Here is a 24,492-nt window from a genome sequence, read left to right as displayed (position 1 = left end):
CTGATTCTTTCTCTTTTGACCCTTCGGCTGTGGATGCCCAAATGTGTGTAGCCTACCTGCCGAGTTCGCTGTTCGTTTGGGTGTGGATGGGTGGGTAGGTGTGATGCCTAGTGGCCGTAAGCATTGACTCTCCCGCAGCCCCTGTGATCAAGGCAACGTGCATCGCGGAGTGGGTCTTGCTCTAGGGCGGAGACCCGCCCATGATCTGCATCTTCTGCCGCTGCGGAGCTTGCGGTGTAGCTCGCCTGACTATCCTTTCGACAATAGGTGACGTTCTACTGAAATAGTGACAGTCCTAATCAGAATAGGCTCATCATATTAAGAGGCGAGCAGTCAATATAGTCTAGTATTTTTATCCTGCTTTTCATTTCAAGGGAGAAAAAGCAAGTTAACATTGCCTGATTTTGTCATATCGCGTGCGCGGTCATGACAGCAGAATCCAGCAACCTAGGAATCCGAATTAGTGTCAAATCCTAGAGACAATCTTCTGGCATTCAGAAAATCCCGCTACTAAATCCTAGAGTGTCCTAGCTCAAATCGGGTTTTGTAATAGGAATAGGAACGGAGGTGTTAGTAGAATAAACCAGAAGCTAACAGTTCTGTTCTATCAGGAGGCGAAGGGGCAACACTCCAATCATGCTCTCACTTTCGACACTTACAACTGAACTATCGTTGGAAGAAGAGGTTGCATAACCCGTCAGATAAGCACAAACCGATTCGTTAGCAATTAAGAGAGGGACAGCGTTTCGTGGTTTTACAATAGCACCAAAGGTCATGATTACCAAAAATATTAACCCAAAAATCTGCCAATGATTTCAGTCCGCAGTATTCACCTGGTATCCTGTATTTGTCCCTGATGGCCTTGAGATGATTGAGCAAAGCTCGGAACTTTTCAACCGGAGTCAGATTTCGTCTTGGTTCCATTTGTAGCATGAAACCAAACGCGTCAACTTTTTATGAGGTCTTTGATACATTGAATCCCAATCTTCTCCACTACCTTGTTTCCGAGGGAGATAAGCTTGGCTGGTACTTTGAACCCCAGAGTTCCAAGCAACTCTCCACAGAAGCATGGTATCTAACGAATTCCTTCAATGCAGAGATTTGTTCATCATCACCAAACATCAAAGTGCCAATCAGCTGCTTCAATAGTTCCTGGTATCTCTGAGTAGATTGCTCTGCATTGATGAGAGCTGATTTCCTACGTCTATCTTTGAACGGTTCAAAGATGCAGGCTGATCCCAACCCAGTGCAGGTTTGACAGGGTGATGAGCCGACGCACTAGAGTGGTAGTGATTAGTAGAATTGGAATATGTATAGTCGGGATATCTTACCTTAACACGTTTCTCGCGACACTTTAGACAGGCTGAGGATCGATGAGTTTTTATAGAACCAGAACGCTCTGCACTCGGGATTTGAGATAGCGGTGTAGCAGCAGGGAGTATAGGCCGAAATGCTGGGGTCTTAGCCATTTTTCTCTGATGACTCATGCCTCGTGTTAACATCTAGAGCACTATTGAAAAGGAAATACCTAAACTCACCATCTGGTAGAAGTGACCTATGTGCCCACGATAAAACAAATTATCAACAATAAAAGGTGAATAATCATCTTTTTACAACCATGATAGATGCGAGATGACCTCTTATATCTCCAAAGCTTACTTTGACGAGGAGTAATTTTCTGAGATGTGCTTGTCATCATGTTTGTCGTAGCAAACAAAGAAATGCGTGATCCTTGTCGAGTTTCACAGAATTTGGTGAGCAACCTCAGACCCTGTCGAGCATCGTCACTTTGGTCTTGTCTTCATAAGTAGGAGAAATATTCATTTGAGGATTAACATTCAATACCTGAGACACTTTCCTTCTTTCCTTATTTTGTATTTACATATAAGCCTGCAAGGACAACTTTGCCGTAAGGATCTGTCCGTGATAGCACTCTATCTAACCCTTTTATCGCGTACCTTCTCTTAAGGATTGTTGGTTTGTTATGTGTAGTGCTGTAAATCAAATATTCAACCAGTTCCCGGCAGATAGCGCCAATAGTTCGATGTCCGTTGTCAATATGAGCTTTGATAGCAAGCGGACTCGGATGACTAGGAATTGTTTTGGTGCTTGTTTAAGGGATATTTAGCTTACAAGTGCCCGAAATACGCGGATGCTGATCGTACCCGTTGGTGGTACGCGAATTATGCAAGTTCTGGTAGCAAGGCCGGTCACTGGCAGATACTGTGACGTCCAAGCAAACACTGAAGCACAGCGAAGATATGTAATTTACTATATGCAACATTGTAAATAGTTCTAGACATGTGCTCGATGTATCAGCTAAGAAAGCTTCTTTTTGGGCACTCGCAAGCTCTAGACTTTCAGGACATCAAAATTTGCATGTACTAATTTCTTTATCGCTTGGCGGACAACCAATAGAAGCGGAAATCTCAAGCAGGGCTCACCATTGCGACGAATGTTGATCAGGGAGAATGCTTTGGTAACGTGATGTCGATGCTGCGCCATAATGTGGCTTGATACCTATATGCAGCAGAAATTCAGACCAGTCAAGTATTGTTTCAAGACAGACGATACGGATGTACACTATTGTCAATCCAGCATTGGGCTAGTGTACCCACACAGTCATTGGTGCATCTTCCTAGAGCCACGCTGCGATCCGAAGTCAGCTCTGTCGCACCTAGAGCTTATTATTCCAAAAGTCTAGCCAATTGATCAATCTATTTCTGGTAAGGCTCAACTCAGTTCCAAGATGAATATGGAACAACACTGCATGTTTTATAAACAATAATGATATTAAGCCCTAGTCAATAGAAGAAATTGGCGCTGTTTCCGACCCGCTGGTAGTATACTACAGAAAATATTATAGATATTCTAAACTCTTGCTTACTTTGTTTGTGTATAAGCGATAATGTATCTTTAAATGTGCTATAGAGATATACGCTTTCCACCATCTTTAGTACAATTGCATGCTCGCCTATTATAAGGTACACTGGATTATAATAAGGCCCGTCTTCTCCGTGGCCAACGCTAACTGCTGCAGGTGGCATTGAAAAGATTTATCGACGATGTCGCAGTTGAGGTTATAGAGTTCAGATTGATTAAATCTCTGACTTCGCTATTTGAGCCCGTTAAGTTTTCAATATGCCGTCCGAGCTAGTATCCCGCATCGCCGGCGAGTCGGAGGAATCCCGTGCACTACGAGAACAACTGAATAGAAAAATGCATATTCTTGGAAAAGGCTTAGAAACCTGTCGGCGCTTTGTTGGTATCCGAAGCATGGATACGGATGAAATAGAAGGGGCGTGCCTATCCGATGGTAAGTCCACAAGTTCAGGACTCCGGTGTGCGATTTGCTATGAGTGTTGAGCGCCACAGGAGCCCGTGCATTTCTATAATCGAATCATAAACCTATCTCACCCTCCTCAGCGAACCAAGGTTTATCCACAGAATATTATGGCACTATCATAGTGGTGTGTTAGATATATTCTGGTGCGGGGTTGGTACATAGACAGCATTAACAAATTTCTAGGTAAACAAGTTCTATTCCGCACCGACCAGGGGTTTGAAGTCTACTCCTGCGGGCAAGCAGTCCATTATCATACGCCAGGTGCATACGGCTCCATGTCAACTTCTTATTGACTGTAGCGTAGAGGGACCGCTTTCAGTCATCTCTCTAAAAATACCGACAATAAGAGCAATGCTCTAAATACTCTAAAAGTTTTTCATCTTGTTGTATTTGCCATCAAAGTATATAATTGAGAAGCACATCATATTGATTACGCTTTATGCAGGTGATACTGTCCTTGCCAATTACAGTGACGCAGGCAGTTAATACAAGCTGTACTATAGGATTCGCATCTCAATCGTATAGCTGATAAGAAATTATGGAACTTCTGATCCTTGGATGAGATTGGATCCTGAGATAAAGAGTCGAAAGCTAGCGTGATTATCCGCGTATCTTTGCTATTTCTTAGAGATTGGTTTTTGAAGATAGTACTGTACGCCTAACCTTTTCAATTTTACACCAAGCTTCCTTACAGGTAATTGGAAAGCGTGAACGCCGTTGATTGCGTGATGACGCAGCCATTACAGAGTAAATAAAATCAATATGAGAATCAGTAGATATCTGGAGGAAATGGCGGGATGATACCGGAAAAATGGCGGAGAGATGGAAGGAAGATGGAGGAAAGATGGAGGAAAGATGGAGGAAAGATGGAGGAAAGATGGAGGAAAGATGGAGGAAAGATGGAGGAAAGATGGAGGAAAGATGGAGGAAAGATGCAACTAGGTACTGTATCACACTTGGTTGAAATAATCTCAGATGCTCTGATTGAGTCTGGACTTGGTTTGTCACTGGAGCGTAGCCTATGTAAGAATCCGTGGGGCAAGAGCACAATCTGCTCCACAGTGGGAACACCTATTAGAAGTGTTCCGGTACCCAATCACATTGCAGGCCCATTCAAGTCAGAGCAAGAACTCAACGATTATATGATGCGACCGGCCTGGTCCGGCGGATTCCCGTTCAAATCGGCTTATCGCGAAGCAATTGATGGTATTAGGCACTTGTACTGTAAAGTGCGTATGATGCACGATTTGGAAGGGAGTGTTACGCACGGCAGGGTGCTCCGGTTGCCCGCAAATGAAGTTGGTTATTGCCACTTACTAAGAGACCGATGGAAAATCCTTATTCCGGAAACAAAATGTTTGCCGTTGGGCACCGACACCTCATGGTTACTCGGAACCCCTCAATTTCCCTTTTTAAACACTTTAAATCTGTGTCTTGATCGATACCTCCAACGATGATTAACTAGCTTGCCTTTTGAATATCCTAAACCCAAGGTATGAATACTCACGATCAAATTCCTCACATTGAGAATGAAAAACAGAACCTAATACCCAGATGTAATAGCTATATCTTGTTCGCTGTCAGATCCATAATGGCACCTACAACTATACAAACAATAGAGATAGAATCGCAGCATGCTAAAAGCTCCCTAAGTCTCTTACAGAAAGCTCTAGAGAGTGCATCAATCGAAAAGTCTGAGACAAACGGAAATATACAATACTCAAATCGAAGTCTTGACAACAATGTCGCACCCCTTCTAAGGAGCCTGAAATTGGCGGTGAGTGTTCATTCTATTTAAACGTGATCTTTGCTGATAGAAATCCCAGCATTTAGGCTATACAGCATGGAAGATTGTGACACGGATCTCTATCAAGAACACCACCGGTCCGGAATATATCATACCCATCCTCATAGTGCCTGGAAACGAACCAAAACTTATTCCTCGAGACAATCTTAATAATGAATTTACCACAAGTCAAAATGAAGTGGTAAAGCTGGGGACTGGGTCTTACGTGTATCATGATGGTGTAGTAGATCTTGTACCTGGTCTCACTTGCCTTTTTGTGGGGAATCCATTGTAGATTAACATGAAGTGGCAAGCCAGTTTTGATCAGACATTTAGCTATCATGGGTTGCAAAGGTACGTGTCTGCTTGAAATTTGCACATTTATATAGCTGACTGTTGGCATATGTCACATTGTTGGCGGTTAGGTTGTACCTCGGGTCATTCACTCATTCATCGTCCCGGCAAGCAGATCGAGGGGTTGATTAAAGCTGCAAGACTCATGAATATGAGATTCGCGCTCTCTTCAGCCATCAATTTATTGCATCAACTCCACCCAGTTACTCTATGAATCCAGCGTCTGAGCTGAAGGAGGTGTAGGTGAACCGACACTTTGATATGGCATGAATATTGGTTGTACATGCTCGGCTGGGTCAAAAAAAAGTCCTTGTGATGTTTCATGCAGTGCATTTGTGTCCACTGTATAAGGTGAGGTGTCCACTGTATAAGATGAGGAAATACCACCCAGATCCAGGGAATTTTGGAGTGGTTGTGATATGTATTCTGCGGGATTGAACCCTGGATACATGCAGTCTTGTGTCTCGTCCAGGGTCCTGAAATGCTGGGCAGGGTCAAAAACATATTGATATATGCCGTCATTACTCATGGCATTGAGTAATGGTAAGCCTGTGGGGAGGAGAAGAAGATCTGCTTGTATGTTGTCTGCTACCGTTGTGTCATATGTCACCATCCCTGTTGTTTGAAGGGGTTGTGGATTACTGTGTGAATTCATATCAATCTCACAGACTTCAGATCCTTGGACTATGTTTGGTGAGGCTGTTCTGTGACTACAACTTCGGGGCGTAGACTCAGAAATACTTTCATTCTCTGGAATCGACGCTCGCGTGAAACTCACATCGAGCCTCTCGCCCGTGGAAGCATATCTTCGCGTCTCTTGTGCTGATTGTGTGGAATGAGTGTCATCTCTATCAGACATCCCTGCCGGAAATGGTGCGACCGACCGCGCTATGTTGCGGTTAGCAATGCAAAAACGCCTAAATTATCACAATGGTCACGAGGCAGCTTACCAGTGTCGCGTGCGGGTGTAAATGTTTGAGAATTTGCAAGGTTCTTGCTCTGTTTCGTCTTGCGATAACGAGGATTCAAACCACCGCCCTTGCATTTTCTTGACTGATGCAGACGCCGAGACCTCTGTGATTGAGGCAGATACCGAGGATTTCCAAATGCATCATTACAAGATCGAGAGGTAGATATTTCTCCGGAATCTGTAGCCAAGGACGGCATGTAAGTTGTTTGAAAGCCTTTTATCATACCTTGAACATAGAAATCCAGAATCGTTGTAGCAACTCTGTGAGCATCGCTCTGATTGACAATCCCTTCCTCATCTCCAGCGTCACATTGAAGTCTTTGACGAAGAGATTTAATCAAATTGTCACGTCTGTGCCCTGATTTTGGAACCTTCTCTCTCCAACTATCTGAATGTTAGATGATGGTCAAGTATCTCCCATAATACTTACAAAATTTCCCCGTGGTCAAATGGAAGCAGAAACAGAATGCCGGGACTGCCCAGATCTTGCACAAGAAGCTCAAATCTTTCCCCATATCTAATCCAGCTTGACAACTTTCTGCGTATGTCGGTTTCGTCCAGCTGATATAGCCCGGCTTGTTTGATGCTCCTAAAGACAACATCAAAAGTATCATGGTTGACCCCTATCAGTGTAGAGCAGAATTGGCTGAATCTGTAGAAAAACATATAGCAGAATCGTAGACGTAAACTGTTTATGAGATTCTCTCTCTCAGCTTCATATGCTAAATGAAAGCACTTCGCTAGGAAAAGATCTTCTTCAGTCGAATTTGGTTCTCCCTGCTTAATAATCCCACCGAAAGCTTGCGGATTTTTATCCCAGCGATTTATGCAAGGTTTTAATGATGGATCAAGCACAATCTTTGCAATATCATCCGCAGTGCGATCAACTCGATTTTGAGGCCGTCTAAGCTTATCGAAAAGAATAAGAGCGTCATGCTTGATCTATATGTCTTAGCGTAATGCTTCCTGGGTGGAAAGAAGTACTTACTTCATCGTTTTCAAACAGTTCTGGCTCTAATTTTGATTTGCCCTGGGCTTCTGCTTTTGCGCAGGCATCCAGCGCCCATCTTGATACGCGTTTGACCATAGATATATCCATATGTGAGTATCTAATCAATTTGTTTTGAGTCAGACTTTCCACAGGGAAGCTTGTAGACAAGTGGAGTGGAGTGGAGTGAAATACCCGCTGCCCCTCAGTTAAATTCTTTTGGGTCCCGGCATTTGGCAAATCGGAAGATATATCCTCCGACCTAGAACCGGAAGGACAAATTGGTGTCTGTGACGGTCGGTTCAAAAAAGCCACATCCTTGCACTGCCTTCTCCGAAAGCCTAGGCCATGCAGTAAAATAGTCGGCTCTTATCCAAAAAAAAATCTCGCACTTTCTATACCAGGCTAGTGCTAACTGAGCATTGAATAAACCACTCTTAGCAAGGTATATTATAAACCTTGATGATATTACTGGTCTCTGTGTAATCTCTAACAACTACAACACAGCTTGACTAACTCCTAACACCATTAGGGCGTTGATATTTTCAGGCGGAATAAGTGCTAGAAAAGGTAATGAAATCGATTACTTCAGCACGAACCACAAAAGCTTACGCTCGCTCAACCATTCTTGAGATCAAGATACAATACTGCCCTCTTTTGTAATCTTTTCAAATGAACCAAACTCCTTTGAAGAGAGTACAAACGCTGCAGAAGGTCTCTCAAAAGGACTAACAACTAACATAAGACGGAGGAGATCCCTTAATTGTTGCGGCATCTCCACCTTCTCTGTTTCTTCCTCAAAGGGCAAGATAGCTTGTAGATCTGGCACGTCTCTGCTGCAAGATATAGCACCCTCAACGACCGCTTTAAGCACACAATCGTCGACTTCGTCTGGAGTTGGAATAATCCAGTGCGGAAAGAGCCGCTTAATCTTCGCCATAGACCAAGCGTCGTCTATGAATTTAGAAGGGCTATCCCACGCGCCCAAGATACCAGGTCTGATCCAGGAAAGTAGCATCGCGGCAATAGCCCAGACCTGCGAGGGTCCCGTGCAAGCTTGACCTAGGAAGATTTCAGGAGCGCGCATAGCATACGGCTGGCAATTAAACCTGCTGCCCGCTGGGAACACTGCTAGGCTGTCAATAATATGATGACTTGCGTCAAAATCTTACTTACCAAGTCCTAAGTCTCCTACTTTGGCGGTAGGATCATTCGTCTTCGTCCTGGAAAGCAGGACATTGGCGGGTTTGTAGTCTATTTGGTTTAACGACAGTAAATACAGAAATCGCGAGCCTTACCTGTATTGACGAAGCCAAGAGCTTCTAAAATGACACAGCTCTGTAGCAGTGCTCTCAAAACCTCTGAGATGAGTGAATAAATATATGTCGTAGGTTGGTATTCCACTTCTGCAAGAGTAGTGTCCAGCCATTCTAAAGCAATAGTTTTGTTGTCGATCAAGTCGTAAAACGTCCTAAAACACTTGGCAGATGCAATAGCGGGAAGACAGTAGACCTGATATTCACGGGCTAAGTTTTGCACAGAGATTGGATCACTAGGCGAAGCAACTTTGATAGAAGCCCTGCACAAGAGTTAGCCTAATAGGTAATTATAGTAGATACAATAGAATCAACCATCTAGGTGTCGTAGAACTGTTGTCATTACAGGCTTGAATGACTTCGGCTTTGAAGATGGACGATGTCTGTGTTCTATCGCCTCTTAGAGGTTGCGAAATTTGATAACTCCAATGAGTACCTCGAAGAATATGTCCAGGGGCGAGAGAAGACATGTTTCTTGACAAGTGGTTCTTAGATGACGTACGTAAACGAATAATTGAATACATAGAAGAGTGATAAGAAATAAGCTGAATCTATGAATGTAAGTTGGTTAAATAGAGGGATGAACAGTGGGTAGGAGGGAGCTTATGATTAGACAGTGTGTGTTCTTTGAGCAGGCTCAGCCCCTTTGTCGCTCAGCTTGGGTCAGAACGGTGTCGGAAAAACCCTCGGAAGGGGTTATGACAGAACGCTCCGCCTAGTTTATTGACGCCCAAACCACATTACTTCTGAATGTTTGAAGTAGCTTAAGAACCCCAATACGATTGCACTTATTAGGCCGCAGATTTGGATTCAAGTATCAGAAGCCAGATTATTATTCGAAATGCTCCAAACCTTCGCCTTCTATGTTTTAGATCCTAGCTATCCTATTACATCAATCTAACCGTATGATACAGGCTTGTCGGGGACAGGCCTAGAAATGATTTATGAGAGGGTCAGACTCACATGATTCCTATCCTCAATCCCAGCGCAACATCATCTTCCAGGCAGGTTGAGACGGGCACCTAGTATTATCAAAATAGTCTTAATCGCCAGCAAGTTTGTTCAGGTGTCTTTCGGCTAAGGTTTAGCTGTATATACCCTAATAAATGTCAGAGCTTGTGCAAGGCATATAGAACAGCAATATAGTAAAGCTGTACGGATTAACATTTCTAATTCATCATAGACCAATGGCAGCCCTTGAATGGCTCATCGCTCTTCGAGACCAGTTTTGAGCATCAGCTCGTCCAGCCAGAAATAGCTTCTGTGTTTGAAGGCAACCACTAGTTTGTAATAGGCATACTAGATAATTCAAGGCAACTGAGAAAAATAGCATCCATTGAACAGCTGGATAACGCTGTAATGCTGGATCATCACCATGTCTACAAATCAACATGTTCGATTCAGCAGGGTTGTTGCCTATGTCACAATCCTGCACGTCGAGCTACTTGGCTTGTTATTGAGAGATTCTCCGTGGCGCCAAAGGACTCCTTCAAATTAGTAGGTATTGATAAAGTCTCGGATATACTGGAAGGAATATGTTACCATCAAACATAAGATTATAATATGTCCCAGTAGAGATTGACATTGTTATAGCAGTAGATGATGTTATACATCTTACAGAATTTTTTGCAGTGCTTGAAAGTTACGTCGCTATCTGGATAGTGTGGAAGAGTTCAAGCACCAGTGATTACAGGTCTCTCAAAATAACTTTTAGCACAGCAGAAATATCTTACAAAATAATAAAAAGATGCATGCTTAGAGTTGAGATAGTTTGTAGCCTTGATCAAGGAGCAGCTTATGAAACATTATTGTATTTTCAGTGTTGCATATAACTAAAATTATTATAAGTTCTTTGCTATACTCGAAGTGCGTATTGCTGTTCGCACAGTATCCCAGAAACGACATGAATTTTCCATTCAAGTGGGGAAATTTGTACGAAAAATTTTTAATTCGTATTCATAGATTCATATGGATCAAAGAATGAAAGAAGTGGGACAGATCCTTTTTTTTTCTTCGTATAGAGGCGATTTAGCCTTGTGAATTCCGATTCATTCCTGACAGACAGAGAATGAGGCAACAGGGTTGGCTTCGGTGGCTCAAAACCTACTTGGTTTGCTATTGAATTGTTTAGTTAAGTTTTTGTATTCCCAGAGGGTTACCATACAGTTTGCTTGGATGCATCGTCAGGGACGTGTCCACCTTTGACCTTCTCACCAGTTGTGCCCTCACCCTGAATAGAGTAGTGATCCTGTGGATCGGAATCACTCGGGTGACACATGTTACTGAGTATAGTTAGCATAGAATATGTGGAGTCTCTCGAAGAATAACTGACGTTATTGTCAATTGGTGCATTTCCTTCATGTCTTCAAATTTGAACAATCTTCCTTCTTCGAAAGGGGCTTTGATCTTTGCAAGGGCAGCGTTTTTGACACTTTCAGCAATGACCCCTGTAAGACGTTTGTAGCCCTCCCCGGATTCGGCTATATAGACTGGAATCGCCTTTTGGAGAGCCTTGTTGAAGACGTTACCGATGAATAAAGACATAGTAACAACTAGGGATTCAAGCAAAGATATAAACTTTATGTCAAATTGTTCGCAATGATCGAATTGTCCTGTTCTGAGCTCTTGATCGGTTGTCGACTTGCTTATATAGCTCTTATGTGATACATTTTTACCAACACAAATACAGCTTGGACTATCACAATATGCAAGATATCAAGCCATCATCGTGCTATAATATCACAAGCTGAGACATTATCGATGTAGCGAATAAAATTGGTTGTAAGGAGCCGTAGCTGCAACTACCTTGCTAGCGTGGACCAGTCCAGCACTAGTCCAGCTTTATGGTCCCGAGAAATACTCAACCAAAACTCCTGCTGTAGAGCTTAAATTCAATTGTGTGTCACTGTACTCTTTTCTTCATCATTGGTCACGAGATAAGCAAGAAACACCAACGCTCATATGGGATAATGCACAATCCGACGAGAGTACTAACTCTGCAGCAATTCAACTAGCGAAATTGTGTCGGCCCGACGACCTTCAGCGAGGAACCCTACTCCCCAGGTTTCATTAATATTCGAACAAGGGCTTCACAGTTTAAAGCCCTTTCAGACAGGTTTTAAATGTCCTACTGGGCTTGTTCGGTAGACAAGGTTCAAGCCTTGGAACTCGTCTAGGGTGTTTCTCTTTGCTGCAATACTAACCAAGGTTTTCATTAAATCAGGGGTTGTAAACTACCCCGGCGGAGCTTCCACGCAACCGGTCCAAGCGCTATAGGGTCTGATATCTCAAACTTATCTAAAAGGGCTCACTATAGCCCTGATAGGTTTGGGAGTTCATATTTACTGCTTTTTCGACACAGCGTATCGCAGGCCGAAATCGACGGACTAGTATGGAAAGCAACAAGGTTGCCCTGTCCATTGCGAAGATAGCCAATAAATCTACCAAGCCCAATGAAATATGGCTTACCGCAACTCTGGTGGGCTCATCCTGTATTTTCATATCCGATAGGGGTGGCGAGGGGCAGTCTGAGCCACATCTTGACAGGAAGTTGTAATCATACTTCGAGATTTCGGACATGGCCGACGTCTTCAAATTTACCCTATACGAGTTAGTGCCCCTCAGATTCAGAGATAGAGGTTCACATTGTCTATCAAGCGGCTTTGTGATGCCAGGGACGTATCCTGTAGCTTCTCTTTCCTCTATTGGTTCTCATCTTTTGAGATGCAACATAACCAATTTCCATTTTGTGCATAGATCTTAGATTTACTTCTCAAGAACTCGAATCCGTCTATATAGTACTTATTTCACTTTCTGGTCGATTGGCCATCAGTGACCTGAACAACAGTATGGACCCAGAGCTGATTCAGAATCCGTGGCTCCTTGAAAGGGAACATGACTCTCATATTACAATGTTGTATGAGCATGGTACGTCATAAATTTAAATGCATCTGTGGCCTCTTAGCTAAGGTTCATTGCTTGACAGAAGCTTCTCGTCAGACAACTCATTACAGTGACTCAAGACCGGTATGCGTACTTTTCCGGTTTCTGTCAAGTAACTTACAGGATTATTGCTAGTTTGCAGATGCGAGCCTGCCCCATGTTATAATAGAAGAAATCGGACAGGGGGAGGAAATTGTTCAGATTGGAAATTCCTATCAGGTGGATGACGGTAGTGCTGGTCGAGTGATTGAGGTGATCACAAGTTTTGATGGCATCTACTTGGGATGGAAGACTGTGAGATATGAATCTTTGAAGAAACGTTACGATTTTGTCAAAGCATGCAAATAGGCCAAATACTTGAGATGTACATAAACATTTATAAGAAGTCTCCATTGTCTTGTCGTCATATAACATCAGTATAAGGAGTGTTCGAAAAAAACCACAGTTCTACAGTCTGCTGTATAATCTTCATCTAGTCAGCGCGTATTCATGATATCTCGCCTGAATTGAAAATCCCAACCATGATTTCCCATTTTATTCTCTCCATCCGCAATAGTGTATGGAGAACAGTCGATGTCGTCGAGGATTCAGAGGCGCAATCTTCAGTATCTATGTCAGTATCTCTGCGAGCCTTGTTTTAATTCTATATACCCATATGATATAGAAACCTCATTAAAAACACTGCATCAACGCCCACGTATCGGGGGATACTTCACTCTTCTACTCTGAAGGAGGAGCGTATACTTTTCAACACGGAAGAAGGATATCGACAGCTGCGATTCGAGGAGTTTCTTGAAAATGCACAGTGGAGAGAGCTGGTGCTTGAACAGCAGGGACCGGAGGAGGTACATCGAATTCTATGCAGATACCAGCCTTTGAATACTCCTCCTGGTTTTTGGAATGTCACTTGAGTATATAGTTTAGAAGCATCAACGTTCGCCTGTCCATTCAAGAAATCTATTAAAGGGCCCTAAAGACATCCGTTTGGGGAGAATCTCGTTGGTGCCAACGAGATTCTCCCCAAACGGCATAGCAGGGTGCCAAGCTGTGGAGCATGCCCGTAGACAAGTGCGGTCTATCTGCATGTCCTCTCAAACGATGCCATCTTTAATAGGAACTGTCATTGATATAAGCGAACAAACATTATCACCAGAGCTATTCTGAAGTTGAGTTCATGCTAAAATGTTTTGATGCATCAAATCACACAAACCATGCAAATGGGTAGACGAGCCTTATAGTGTACTTTCTGGATAGGCAGATAAGGTACATTCCTCCAAGTAAATGAATTAAAGCCAAGATAAACAATTTGTTCATTCTCCTGTTTCTGACTAACAGTGATTGATAGTAGTTGCTTGTTGAATCTTATAAGTTTAATGCTATTGCATTGACTTTTTTTGCATACCTGTAGATGCAGCCATAGGAGCAATTATATTCCACATAATTTAGTCACAAAATCTGAAAAAGCAGGACAAGACAGCTTTATATGCAGAGCTCAAACTGGTTCGCTAGCGAAAGTTGTCATCGATGAACGCCGATGCACCACCGTTTCTATCGACGGGTTGGTTAACAAACAGGATTGGCAATAGTAGAGACCTTTGGGCTTGTCCTGCATTTTGCAGAGAAGTGTTCGCTGTTTCAAAAGTCATCCAGTGTCACACTGGCTGTTCGGCTACAGATCTACTGTCGGGCTTTTGACAGTCCCCTTCAACTGAAGTCGCCCGTCGAATCTTTCAATGCTGGTTCATTCACTGATTGTTTTACGAGCCTATAAACCATTGAAGTCCATGACAACAATGTTAGGAGCTGCGTGTCTATTACCAATCCACTAGAAGGAGCTGCGTCTGCCCTTGGTGCTCAGCACCCCCTGGCTAGGCCTTGATTTGCTCGCAGGTAGAGACTGGGCAGACGTTTCCAACCATCGCTGTAAATTACGTCCCGTTTTCTGCGCAGACATCTCAGCCTCTGCTGCCTGATCCTCAATCCTATGCATATACTGTTGCGCTTTCTCTTCTATTTCATCCATGTGCTTTTGGGCTTGTTCTTCCATCTCCTTCATACAATCATCGGCTGTGATGCGTACGTCGGTCTTACTATCGTCAACATGCTCGCTAAATTCATTTTTATGCATTTCGCATTCATCCAAGACCTTGTCACAACACTCGCTCAAAGCACTGTCGACGGTCCCCTGAACGATTTCCTTCAGGATATGTGTTTCAAGGATGGATTCGATCTTCGCATCGATTACGCGTTCGAGGTGACGTTGGATCACTTCGATCTTGGTCAAAATGGCTTTCTCCAGTAAATGACCCTCCTTGTTTTCAAGTTCCAGGCCGACGGAATCATCAGATATGGCCGGTAGACATCGACATACTAAGCGAATCAATAATTTGCGGATCAAATCATCGGAAGCACCATAGAGCATATGCTCAAAACGCGCAAGTGTGTCACACTCTGTGCTTCTTGGAGAGGAGTGACGCGTAAAGTCAGTTGCTCTGGAGGCCGGTGAAGTGGGAGGACTCGGTGTATTGACTTCAGTAGGACAGCATGGCGATTCTGGGGATATCAAGAGCGGTCGTTTTCGTCCGACATCCTTGGGTGGTAAAGAAGAGTGGTCTATAAAGAATTAACAAACTATGGTAGAAGATGAAGTATAGAAGAATGATGGAATTGAAGGTACCTGGGGGCCGTTTCTCACCCGCACGGGCTAACTTATATTTATCATGATATGGAGGTGGATTCACTTGCTGCACCCGTTCGGACGCAGACTCCTCATAATCAGGCGGTTTGTCAAGCCATACACTCAAATCCTTCCAGCGTCTTTCAACCCGGCCCTGGCGGGCCTCATCGAAAGACACCGCTTTAAGGTTTTTTGTTCTTAGACCATGGACAAAGGTCCATAGTGTACCGAGTTCGTGATCTCTAAATTGTTGCCGACCAAAATAGATTCGTAGAGTCTTGGATTCACAAACCGTGGCAAAAGCGGCGAAATTCAAGTCCCTATGCGCTGCAGGGAGTGGAGACGGCAGATTAGACGGACAAAGAACAGTCTCCTCCGCAAGCGCCCGATCAAGTTCTAAAATAAGTAATGAGATGTCCCGAACATTCTTTGCCCTTGTCTGGAGTCTTGTAATAAAATATTCCGGACATAGTGTTTCGTCGCTTACCAAAGTTAACCTACACGTTTTGACTGACTCGGGAGAGATTCTGAACAAAAGTGTATTTTGCCCGCTCGAATTACCCGAGTTTGCGTCGATACCGAGGGAAATGCATCCTTGATGAGTATTTTGATGGTAGGCAAGACGGATACTAGCCACAGAGGGATTTTCCAGAGTAGAAGTAGAAACAAGAACTTTCTTCACGCCTGTTGCCCACGGCGTTTTTGTCGATAATTCAGTCATGATGCTGTTGCAAGAAAATTGAGATTAAAGAAAAACCCTCGACGAATCGAGTTACCCTCCCACCCGGGCTTTGAGACAATAAAAGCAGCCCTGACTCGAATAATGTTAACAAAAGATAGAGATGGCGAAGAAAGAGTAGAGTTGTAGAAGCCGATGCGGCCTGGTCACGAGTACCTGCCCAATCCAAAATCAACAAGTGAAATCAGAGAGTCCTATGAGAACACAGGAATGGCAGGCCTGGCAGCGAGTACGGCAAGTAGCTAATACTTTCTCTACGTGGGGATAATGTAACAGCGAGAGGGATGGTAGAGCTGGATAGGTGGTTGCCTGCCAGCGTGAAATAAGAAAGGATACTATTTACGAAGATAGGGAAAGGGGAAAAGAGAATATAAGAGGGCTGGGAGTGGCGAGTCCGGAAGGGAATCACTTTGATTCCGACTTCCCGTTGGGTAAATTTGCTGTTACTGTTATGCCGCCTCGCACACGGGCTTCAGTTCCGTATCGTCCTCACTGTAACTATACACTCAGGAGATTTATATGGATAAGGTCACGTTTACTAGTTCAGCGATGTTAAGCAAAAAAGAATACAGGAATTAATTATATCTTAAATAGAATACCAAAAAAATTATATGCCCAGCAAGATAGCTTTTTGCAGATACTAAAGAAAAAATTACAGAATCATAAAATCTCCTTAATAAGAAGAGTCCAAACAATGTATCTGCATACTATAGCTTTTAAGGGTTTTTCCATAAAACCAGATTAATCGGTAGTAAGTAGATTACACCATCGTCGGCTTGTGTGTTGGTGTCCTGCCACTCCGAATCTTTCAGTCGGCTCGAATATATCCTGCCAGTGCAACAGTAACACATGCTGCTACCCATGGACGATATCTCGTAACTACCGAGAATCGACGCCAATTTCTGTCTACATGTTAGTAACGCAAAAGTCGATGATTGCTATCAACTTGATTCATATAACCGAAAAATAATGGTAAAGAGATCTTTCAGGTTTGACCACGGCTGTACAAATCTGATTTTCGGACGTAGTCTGCGGTGACGGCGAATTACTTGAAGTGGTATAGCGTTCCTGCTTAGGTATAGCACTCTTTGCCCCTTAGCTATCTGCTGCGTGGAAATACAAATCAGCACCTTGCTGCCTTTCCGCCTTGGCAACATGCTTGAGGAAGAACGCTACGTGGATAATACGGCTTATCTTATTGCTCAGTGTCACCGCTATAGTACTTACAACTGTTGAGTGCTTGCTATGCCTGCCCTATCAAATTGCGTTAACTTTCTACAAGATTTCTGTAAGCCGAGGACATCTGAATTGTCTCTGCCATGCTTCTGACCCGATCAAATACTCTGAGATTATTTTCGCCTTTCTAGTCCTTCTGACACTCGCATACACAATGTAACATTTAGCTTGATTATATCTCTCCGAAGCAAGGATGAAGGTCATGAATGTAGCCCTATCAAAGTCATTCTTTGAGCCATACGAATTGAAAGCTAGGGTTTCCAAGGTTTTGATAAACAGAATCCCAAGACCATATCCACCAATCAAAATCTGGTTTCGTTTAGTATGGTTTTGAGCACCTTCACCATACGACACCTGGTATGCCATATTGGAAAGCCCGATGATCGCTCAGTGCCACAAATGATCAAATTTTGTGTCCCAGCTTGGACCAACTCGAAATAGTCTTCGTTCTTCAGATCATCAATGTAAACGATAATATCTGGTCTAGCATAGCCTTTCCAAACGTCTGCCTGCTGCGTCCACTTGTCTTCAGGTGTAATATTCAGTTGAGTATGGGGGAAGTTTAGGCAGAGTAGATCAATTAATGTAAGCTGATACTGCGGAACAAGAGCCACAGGTTTGCAGCGGTGCTTTTTTTGCTTCTGAAGATGTTTCTCAACGTTGGCTATTGTCAGCTTCCAAGACACGTTAGCCTGATCTCCCAGACGCTGCAACTGGTGAGTGCAATGAGAACAGATGACCGGGGTCGCCGGGCCTCTGAAGGTATTGGACATATAGTTATTGCCCAAAATATTATCAAGATAGGATGTGATAAACTCCACAGCCTTAGGGCAATATCCATCAATCGAAATCATTGCACCACGTCTGATTTGCTCGCGGCTGATAAGTGAACGAGTGATTTTTGATAGATAATCCAGCTTGGCACGAAGCAACATTGTTGTTGAAATCATAGACTCGAATGAAGGAAGAGGCACAGGAGATGGCTCTTTGTTGTGTTGATCTATTCTAGCCATTGTGGAGGATCCACGCAAGCTTTGATGGTGAATTCGAATAAGTTCGCATTGAGATCTTCTCAAATTATACAAAGCATTTTCTGGTGAGTCGCTCATCGTGACTGAATCTATTCCAGGTCAGTAGATGTCTTTATTTCCGATTGGTGAAGATTCTAACATTTAGAATATTTTGACACTATATGTATTTGAAGAAGCTGAGGCCTGCGAGTAGGCTTTAGGCTCTTGAAGATTCTATCGACCAAAGATCTGCGCTTGCGAAAGGTGAGTATCTGGACAGGAAATCAAAGAATTTGTATATCGTTCCAAACTCAGCAGACCTTACAACAAGACAGCAGTAAGCCATATTGTAGCATCTGTGCTTGAAATCACAGATTAAATTTTTTTTAAGAATTGTATAAATAGAGCCGCGATTCAAGGCTCTTGTTACCTCAATTCTCCACTTGAAATTGTTATAATTTACAAAATGGCTTCTCCTACAGAGGACTCCCTGAAAGGTGACTTACCTATAATAGACCAAGGCAGACTTAATTTAACATTTTCGATGGTATTTAGTATCGAACAATCATTCCACCCCTGAGTCCATGTTCAATGACACGGCCAGTACCGATACGATTCCTATGACCTCACCGCGCTATGGCCCTGGGCTATCTCCTTCGTACCAGAATGATGCGCATGTTGATGAAGAACCTCATAGCGGCAACACTCGGGCTACCGACAAAACCTATATCGAGCCATTTGAGGTTGTCGAACCTTATGGAGCTATGTCTTATGATCTTAGTCGCCACTCGACAGGTACTATCATTCATACTGTATTCCACTCAAGAGAAGGAGTAAATGGTATGAAGGAATTTCTGGTTTACAGACTTGCATGGATTTCGGAAGAAGAACTCCAGGCAATACCAGGATTAAACAATCAGTACACCCGTATGAATAAGAGAGCCCGGTCTGCCTCCATTTACTCTCAAGAATCCCTTTCCAAGAAACCTCGGTCATGTTGAGAAGTTGGTCATGTTGAGAAGCTGGTCATGTTGAGAAGTTGGTCATATTGATTCAAGTCACCAAAAACCCATCCTCGTGCTAGCAAAAAGCTGATCACTTGGGAGCTGGTAATGTTAACTGATACCGTACATGTATCTGTTTGATATATACTCACATCCAAGAGATAATATCATCTGACTCTGGCTCCTCGATATGTTTTTGTGTAAACATAGCAGCGCTGACTGCAGCGAAAGGGGGACAATATCCTGTAGCATAAAATGCTACAGATTGATTCTCTAAGATGTATGAATCCTCTAGCTTCCAGTTGAGACACAAGCGGTTTGTCGAAGATTCCAAACAGGCAGATAAGGTACAATCCTCTAAGTGAAAATATAAAAACCAACGAAGATGATTCTGGGTCTTATCCAATTTCTTTTCTATAGTAATTGATTGGAGTTGTTTATTAAACCTCATGAGTTCAAGGCTATTGAATTGACTCTTTGGTAATCCTGAGGGTTCAGCCATAATAGAAACGCAATATCAGAAACTAATTACATTGAGTAAGAGCAGAAGCAGACAGACTTATATATAATAGAGCTTATATCAAGATTGAAAATAGCTTTCAGCAGAGCTGACAACCTCATTCTGTTTCTCCTGTAAGAAGGTGAGAAGATGGTTGCCACTTCCATTATCAAGATTAAGAAAGCCCAAGCGGTCAAAATTCCAAAGATTGAGAAAACTAACACTCAATCAGTAAGTCAACGTCTTATGATATAGGATTAGACTCACAGCCAATCCACACAAGGACAAGTATTGTGCTGCTTCAGATGCTCCGGAATCCACACGTTCGCTGATAGTCCCTTCACTGAGCAGTCTTTGGTCTCGTAGACAGCCATAGTATCAGTGTTCTGATAAACAGAATTGTCATAATATCGAAATTCCTGTTCTTCGAAGGATATATTGATACTTTGTCCATCTCCAGCAAGAGTCATGGTCCAATGTGCCCTGCACGTAGGCACCGAAATGAGCCTCGCCTCGACTGATACCCGAGACCAATTGAAGCCATAATGTGATTCCATATACATTTGTTCATCTTCAGGCACCATTTGTTCCAACATGCTCCGCGGCAGAGCCCAGGTGTTAAAGAACGTACGTGACCAATGAGTGAACTTGCGTTCAGGCGGCTGACCGTAGTGACCAATAAATTTCAAGTAAGGTTCATCCTCGAGCCCCCAGCCAATTCCTTGGTACTTTTCGATGTACAATAGCTGACTTAGCGCATCTGGACCATACGCGTAAGGTTCATCTGACGTGGCTGTAAAACTGTGAACTTCCATAACTTCATGCATGGCAGAGGAACATATCAGAGAAAAACGATCATTTTTGTGACTGGTAAAGAGTCTTTTAAGATGACGTATAATATATCTGAGCATAATTTTTGTTGGCTTTCTGTGAATGTCTATACCTCGAAAGATTAACCTATATACTGCTTCAATACCGCAAGGGACATACCGTAGGGGTTGGTCTGATGTGAGTTGTAAGCTAGGCAATACGGGTTGATCACAGGCCATGGTGTGAGAATAGTTCTCGGCCTTTCAATAATTCAGCCAGCGTCACCGGCGCCTAGGTAGAATTCTCGGAGGCTAGAATCTTGTTTGTAATCCCTGCAACGCTGAAGACCTAGTCTTTTTTAAACTGTTCATATGTCGTATACAGCCCAAAACAAGCACAGCCAGCGCCACCGGCGGCAAGATCCCTGTCTAGCTAATTGTATACAATTAGCTAGGTGTGTAAGAGCAAGAAGCTAAGTGTCTGTCTTCAGACCCCTTAAACACATTTTATGGGTTTTCAACTCAAGTCTCCTCCTCTCTATCTTGCAGCTCACATCCAGCTCACATCGTCTACAATGGAGTCCCTTCAGGAGATTCTGGGAGCCTTGTCCGCGATTAAAAACATACACAAACTTGATAAGAATACATTGATCAACCACAAGGACGAGATTGAATCAGCTTTTCAGATCTTACACTCACTCCTTCATTCTTCTGTCTTCTCGCAAAGATTATCAGAACAAGCTGCACCTACTTCACCAGTCAAGAAAGTACCTGATACGGTAACAAGGGTCTTGTCATACCTCAATTATGAAAGCACCATGGAATTCGCGAAAACGACTAAAAAAGTCCCCTTGCCAACTGTTTTATCAATAGAAGATCCTCGTGTGATTGACATTATGACAGTGAATGGGAAGCGGACCCAAGATGACTTCTTTCGAGCTGGGCTCGGTGCACTTTCTCTTGCAGACGATTTCGAGCACTGGGCAGATAAGGAAGATCTTCCCTCAAAGTTACGCAGCATAGTCGAAGGCGCAAGAAGGCAAGGACCTGAGTACTTAGAGTACATACGATCTTGCAAGCGTTTCAGCAATCAAAATCAAGCGCGAAGTTGTATTCGATTCGGAATGAAGCTGAAGTATCTCGAATGGCGGGTTCGGGAATGTCTTGATAATCAGCAACTCGAGCTTGATGGGGTAATTCGCAAATGCACCTCTCTCGCGTTTGTCTGGCCAACATTCTTTGCTTGGAGTCTCATGGACCGCTGCCGTCTGAAAGATATTCCAGCACTTGCGCACGAGCTTGTTATGACTGATTATTGGAGACTGTTGGCTCAAAACACACATCAATGGATTATTGACCGCCGGAAAGACTACAAAGCCGAGATCATCAGAAGGGATCCTTCTCAACCAGTCGAGGTTGCTGATCATCTCAATAACCATGTTGAGGCTGATGAAGATATAGCTATCTTGTCTGTCGACCATGTGATTGTTGCCGGGTCTTCCGAGCATCTTTCAGAAGCTGATGTATCCTTTACGGGAATTAATACGTCGCTTAATCGTTCATCTGTCGAAGTTGGACAGATAATCTCAGAAACCGACGGAAAAAGCAGAGAGCGCAGTCGCAAGAGATGTCGGATACCGGAAGGAATCTCTCAGGGAGAGAATAAACGACACAAATCTGCAGAAAATCTTGACGTGATGGCTTGTCCGACTATCGAGAACATAGCACGATCTGCTGATTCCAATGATCTTGCATCAAGATATCCCTTTTCTCTGTCAGCCATCGATGCCTCGGGTTCTGCGTCTTTCCCGCCCCTGGAAACAGGAACGTCAGTTTTAGTGGATGTTGATATTAATGATCCTGACTGGATACATGATATCCCGCTATCAGTCCTCTTATGCGAACCCGAAACTTCACCCCCTGACCCCAATGCTCTTTCTAGTGTAGTGGCAGAGATACCTAACCCTGTGCAGCTTATGGAAACGTCTGTTTCTGTTGATGTCAATATTCCTGAGTGGATGCAATTTTTCGATTCACCGGCTGCGCACTTGATCCCACAAGGCCTTAGTCTTCCTTCACCCCAGTTAGCTACTGCTGTGAGTGAGTCGATACTGGATCTACAGTATTCAATGGAAAATGAATCGCAATAAGGGCTTCTCAGCCTTTGGGCAAGCGATAGCCTTCATAATTATTCTTCAGACTTATACCCGAAGTGAAAGTTCAGAACATGATCTTCCCACAAGTCTCAGATTTTTTTCAGTGACATTATTATAAGATCGATATTGTCGCCCAAGATAGTTTCTTTTTGAGTGGTGTAGTGGCATGGTAAGAGAGGTTTGTCGTGTAGAAAGCTCGCTTTTCCGTTCAACGTTATTATGATCTGATGGCCTGTTCCATTCTGGATAATTCCGCCGTGCACAAGGTGGAGGACTTTGCAGTTGTATGCCTACAACACGCGCCAGGTTTGTCAGTAGGTAACCCGCTGATTTGTCCCCAAAAGTCAGACTTACTTTAAATCCATTGATACTTAGCTCGGCTGATAATCTCTGAATCTCCTGGCTGAGCTCCTCACTAGAGAACCCCCAACCACTGCTAGCCTTGCCTTCCTTCTTTGTAGTGTCTTCACCAATAATCTTTTTGATTCTCTCGACAGTTGCCTTTGCTTGATCTGGAAGCTCTTTGAATACACTCGGATTTGAGTCATCTTGCGCCATTATAGTTGATAGCCGATGTGACTCTCTCTCACAAACTTCGAAAGTCTGTACTAAATGGAAAAGGAGCCTTGTTAATGAGGGGTCAGCAGGGTTGTTGTCAGCCTAATCATATGTCACGTGAGACTGGCTGATACCCAAGCCCGGAACAAACAACCACGTACATCTTTTTTCTTCCATGGGTACAATTTTACAGCCATACCGCCTTCTGTCTCAGGCCTATGCCGACCTTCGCACGAACTACCGCACCCCATCAGAACCACACAAACTGCTTAGGCGGCTGAAAGTTTTCCCTCACACTTGAGCCTAGCCAGCTAGAACTCACTGATGATCTCAATCAACGTTTTGGCTAACAAGACACAATCCTTCCCAGATTATGGCTTGTAGTAATTACGAGAAATAGTCGTTTCGAGAAACAATGTAATATTGGCCTTTGAAAGCACTACACCTAATCCATGCCACGTGCTCGCACAGGAAGCTGCATTTCCGTCGAGAATACGGTGGACTACATCTGCCAAATGTCCTTCCAGTCTGACTAGTGCGAAAATGCATCCCTTCATCAGTCTATTCCAGAAGTCTTAACATAAACCTATAAAGGTCTCTTGCACCTCCTTCTTGAAGACTCGCTGTCAGTCTTGAAGCATGATAATGGATCCTGTACTCGCTCGAAGCCATCATTTGGACTGGTTGCCTGGTTGTAAAGTCCATTTCCGCGGCACAAACACATATTGGAGAATTGATGAAATCCTTACAGAAAAGATTCGAACACATGACGAATCCAGAGGAACTATTGAAGAGTTAACATGTGTTTGCAAAGCAACACAGATCAATGGTTCAGGTAATTGGGAGGAAGCTATTGTCAAGATCAAGCAACAGTACGGGCCATACTGTGGAAGTACGAATGAAGCTACTAACTGAACTAGGCTCTCCCCTTGGGATGACGGAAGTAACGATATCAGCTCAGAAGCTTACCGCGAGATCGAAAATCTCCAAAAGCTAACAGAAAACCACTGCACAAGTACACCTACACTTATCGATACAATCGCGTTTGATCAAGATACTACAATGTGTTTTCCAGGTGGTTATCTCGTGTTTATCCTTATGG

General features: G+C 43.4%; 9 protein-coding genes across 9 annotated transcripts in view; 2 read left to right on the top strand and 7 right to left on the bottom strand.

Annotated features, from left to right (window-relative positions):
• Window positions 1-961: 961 nt before the first annotated feature.
• Window positions 962-1,604, bottom strand: BP01DRAFT_18174 (Zn(II)2Cys6 transcription factor domain-containing protein). Its single transcript, XM_025570870.1, has 3 exons — window positions 1,539-1,604; window positions 1,332-1,482; window positions 962-1,278 (listed from the first exon to the last, which is right to left on the bottom strand). Exons 2-3 carry the CDS (start codon window positions 1,467-1,469, stop codon window positions 994-996), a joined length of 423 nt encoding a protein of 140 aa, XP_025432585.1. The 5' UTR covers window positions 1,470-1,482; window positions 1,539-1,604; the 3' UTR covers window positions 962-993.
• A 3,630-nt stretch (window positions 1,605-5,234) lies between these two features.
• BP01DRAFT_355596 (uncharacterized protein) lies at window positions 5,235-7,639 on the bottom strand. The gene is made up of 5 exons (XM_025574734.1): window positions 7,445-7,639; window positions 6,887-7,398; window positions 6,437-6,840; window positions 5,560-6,374; window positions 5,235-5,488 (listed from the first exon to the last, which is right to left on the bottom strand). The coding sequence occupies exons 1-4, from the start codon at window positions 7,553-7,555 to the stop codon at window positions 5,695-5,697; spliced, it is 1,707 nt and encodes a 568-aa protein (XP_025432584.1). The 5' UTR covers window positions 7,556-7,639; the 3' UTR covers window positions 5,235-5,488; window positions 5,560-5,694.
• Window positions 7,640-8,078: 439 nt separating this feature from the next.
• Window positions 8,079-9,562, bottom strand: BP01DRAFT_338092 (uncharacterized protein; the record flags this gene model as incomplete). The annotated part of the gene is made up of 4 exons (XM_025573316.1): window positions 9,076-9,562; window positions 8,743-9,023; window positions 8,621-8,698; window positions 8,079-8,575 (listed from the first exon to the last, which is right to left on the bottom strand). The coding sequence occupies exons 1-4, from the start codon at window positions 9,282-9,284 to the stop codon at window positions 8,079-8,081; spliced, it is 1,065 nt and encodes a 354-aa protein (XP_025432583.1). The 5' UTR covers window positions 9,285-9,562.
• Window positions 9,563-10,727: 1,165 nt separating this feature from the next.
• BP01DRAFT_18024 (uncharacterized protein) lies at window positions 10,728-11,592 on the bottom strand. Its single transcript, XM_025570867.1, has 3 exons — window positions 11,093-11,592; window positions 10,925-11,042; window positions 10,728-10,875 (listed from the first exon to the last, which is right to left on the bottom strand). Exons 1-3 carry the CDS (start codon window positions 11,302-11,304, stop codon window positions 10,864-10,866), a joined length of 342 nt encoding a protein of 113 aa, XP_025432582.1. The 5' UTR covers window positions 11,305-11,592; the 3' UTR covers window positions 10,728-10,863.
• A 1,019-nt stretch (window positions 11,593-12,611) lies between these two features.
• Window positions 12,612-13,252, bottom strand: BP01DRAFT_17981 (uncharacterized protein). Its single transcript, XM_025570863.1, has 2 exons — window positions 12,824-13,252; window positions 12,612-12,710 (listed from the first exon to the last, which is right to left on the bottom strand). Exons 1-2 carry the CDS (start codon window positions 13,114-13,116, stop codon window positions 12,701-12,703), a joined length of 303 nt encoding a protein of 100 aa, XP_025432581.1. The 5' UTR covers window positions 13,117-13,252; the 3' UTR covers window positions 12,612-12,700.
• A 1,046-nt stretch (window positions 13,253-14,298) lies between these two features.
• BP01DRAFT_355591 (uncharacterized protein) lies at window positions 14,299-15,094 on the bottom strand. Its single transcript, XM_025574733.1, has 2 exons — window positions 15,074-15,094; window positions 14,299-14,970 (listed from the first exon to the last, which is right to left on the bottom strand). Coding segments are annotated over exons 1-2 (444 nt in total). The 5' UTR covers window positions 15,075-15,094; the 3' UTR covers window positions 14,299-14,527.
• A 4,709-nt stretch (window positions 15,095-19,803) lies between these two features.
• Window positions 19,804-20,936, bottom strand: BP01DRAFT_422550 (uncharacterized protein). Its single transcript, XM_025579581.1, has 3 exons — window positions 20,858-20,936; window positions 20,135-20,804; window positions 19,804-20,084 (listed from the first exon to the last, which is right to left on the bottom strand). The coding sequence occupies exons 2-3, from the start codon at window positions 20,776-20,778 to the stop codon at window positions 19,949-19,951; spliced, it is 780 nt and encodes a 259-aa protein (XP_025432579.1). The 5' UTR covers window positions 20,779-20,804; window positions 20,858-20,936; the 3' UTR covers window positions 19,804-19,948.
• Window positions 20,937-21,054: 118 nt separating this feature from the next.
• Window positions 21,055-22,974, top strand: BP01DRAFT_17841 (uncharacterized protein). The gene is made up of 2 exons (XM_025570852.1): window positions 21,055-21,155; window positions 21,226-22,974. The coding sequence occupies exon 2, from the start codon at window positions 21,252-21,254 to the stop codon at window positions 22,824-22,826; it is 1,575 nt and encodes a 524-aa protein (XP_025432578.1). The 5' UTR covers window positions 21,055-21,155; window positions 21,226-21,251; the 3' UTR covers window positions 22,827-22,974.
• Window positions 22,975-23,926: 952 nt separating this feature from the next.
• Window positions 23,927-24,492, top strand: part of BP01DRAFT_355588 (uncharacterized protein) — a 1,898-nt gene continuing 1,332 nt past the window's right edge. Inside the window, exon 1 of the mRNA XM_025574732.1 lies at window positions 23,927-24,262. Within this exon, the coding sequence (XP_025432577.1) occupies window positions 24,036-24,262 (227 nt within the window). The 5' untranslated portion in view covers window positions 23,927-24,035. The remainder of the gene's footprint in view (window positions 24,263-24,492) is intronic.

Source organism: Aspergillus saccharolyticus (genome assembly GCF_003184585.1).
Source record: "Aspergillus saccharolyticus JOP 1030-1 unplaced genomic scaffold BP01scaffold_10, whole genome shotgun sequence".
Classification (NCBI taxonomy): domain Eukaryota; kingdom Fungi; phylum Ascomycota; class Eurotiomycetes; order Eurotiales; family Aspergillaceae; genus Aspergillus; species Aspergillus saccharolyticus.
This window is presented reverse-complemented; position numbering and strand designations above follow the sequence as displayed.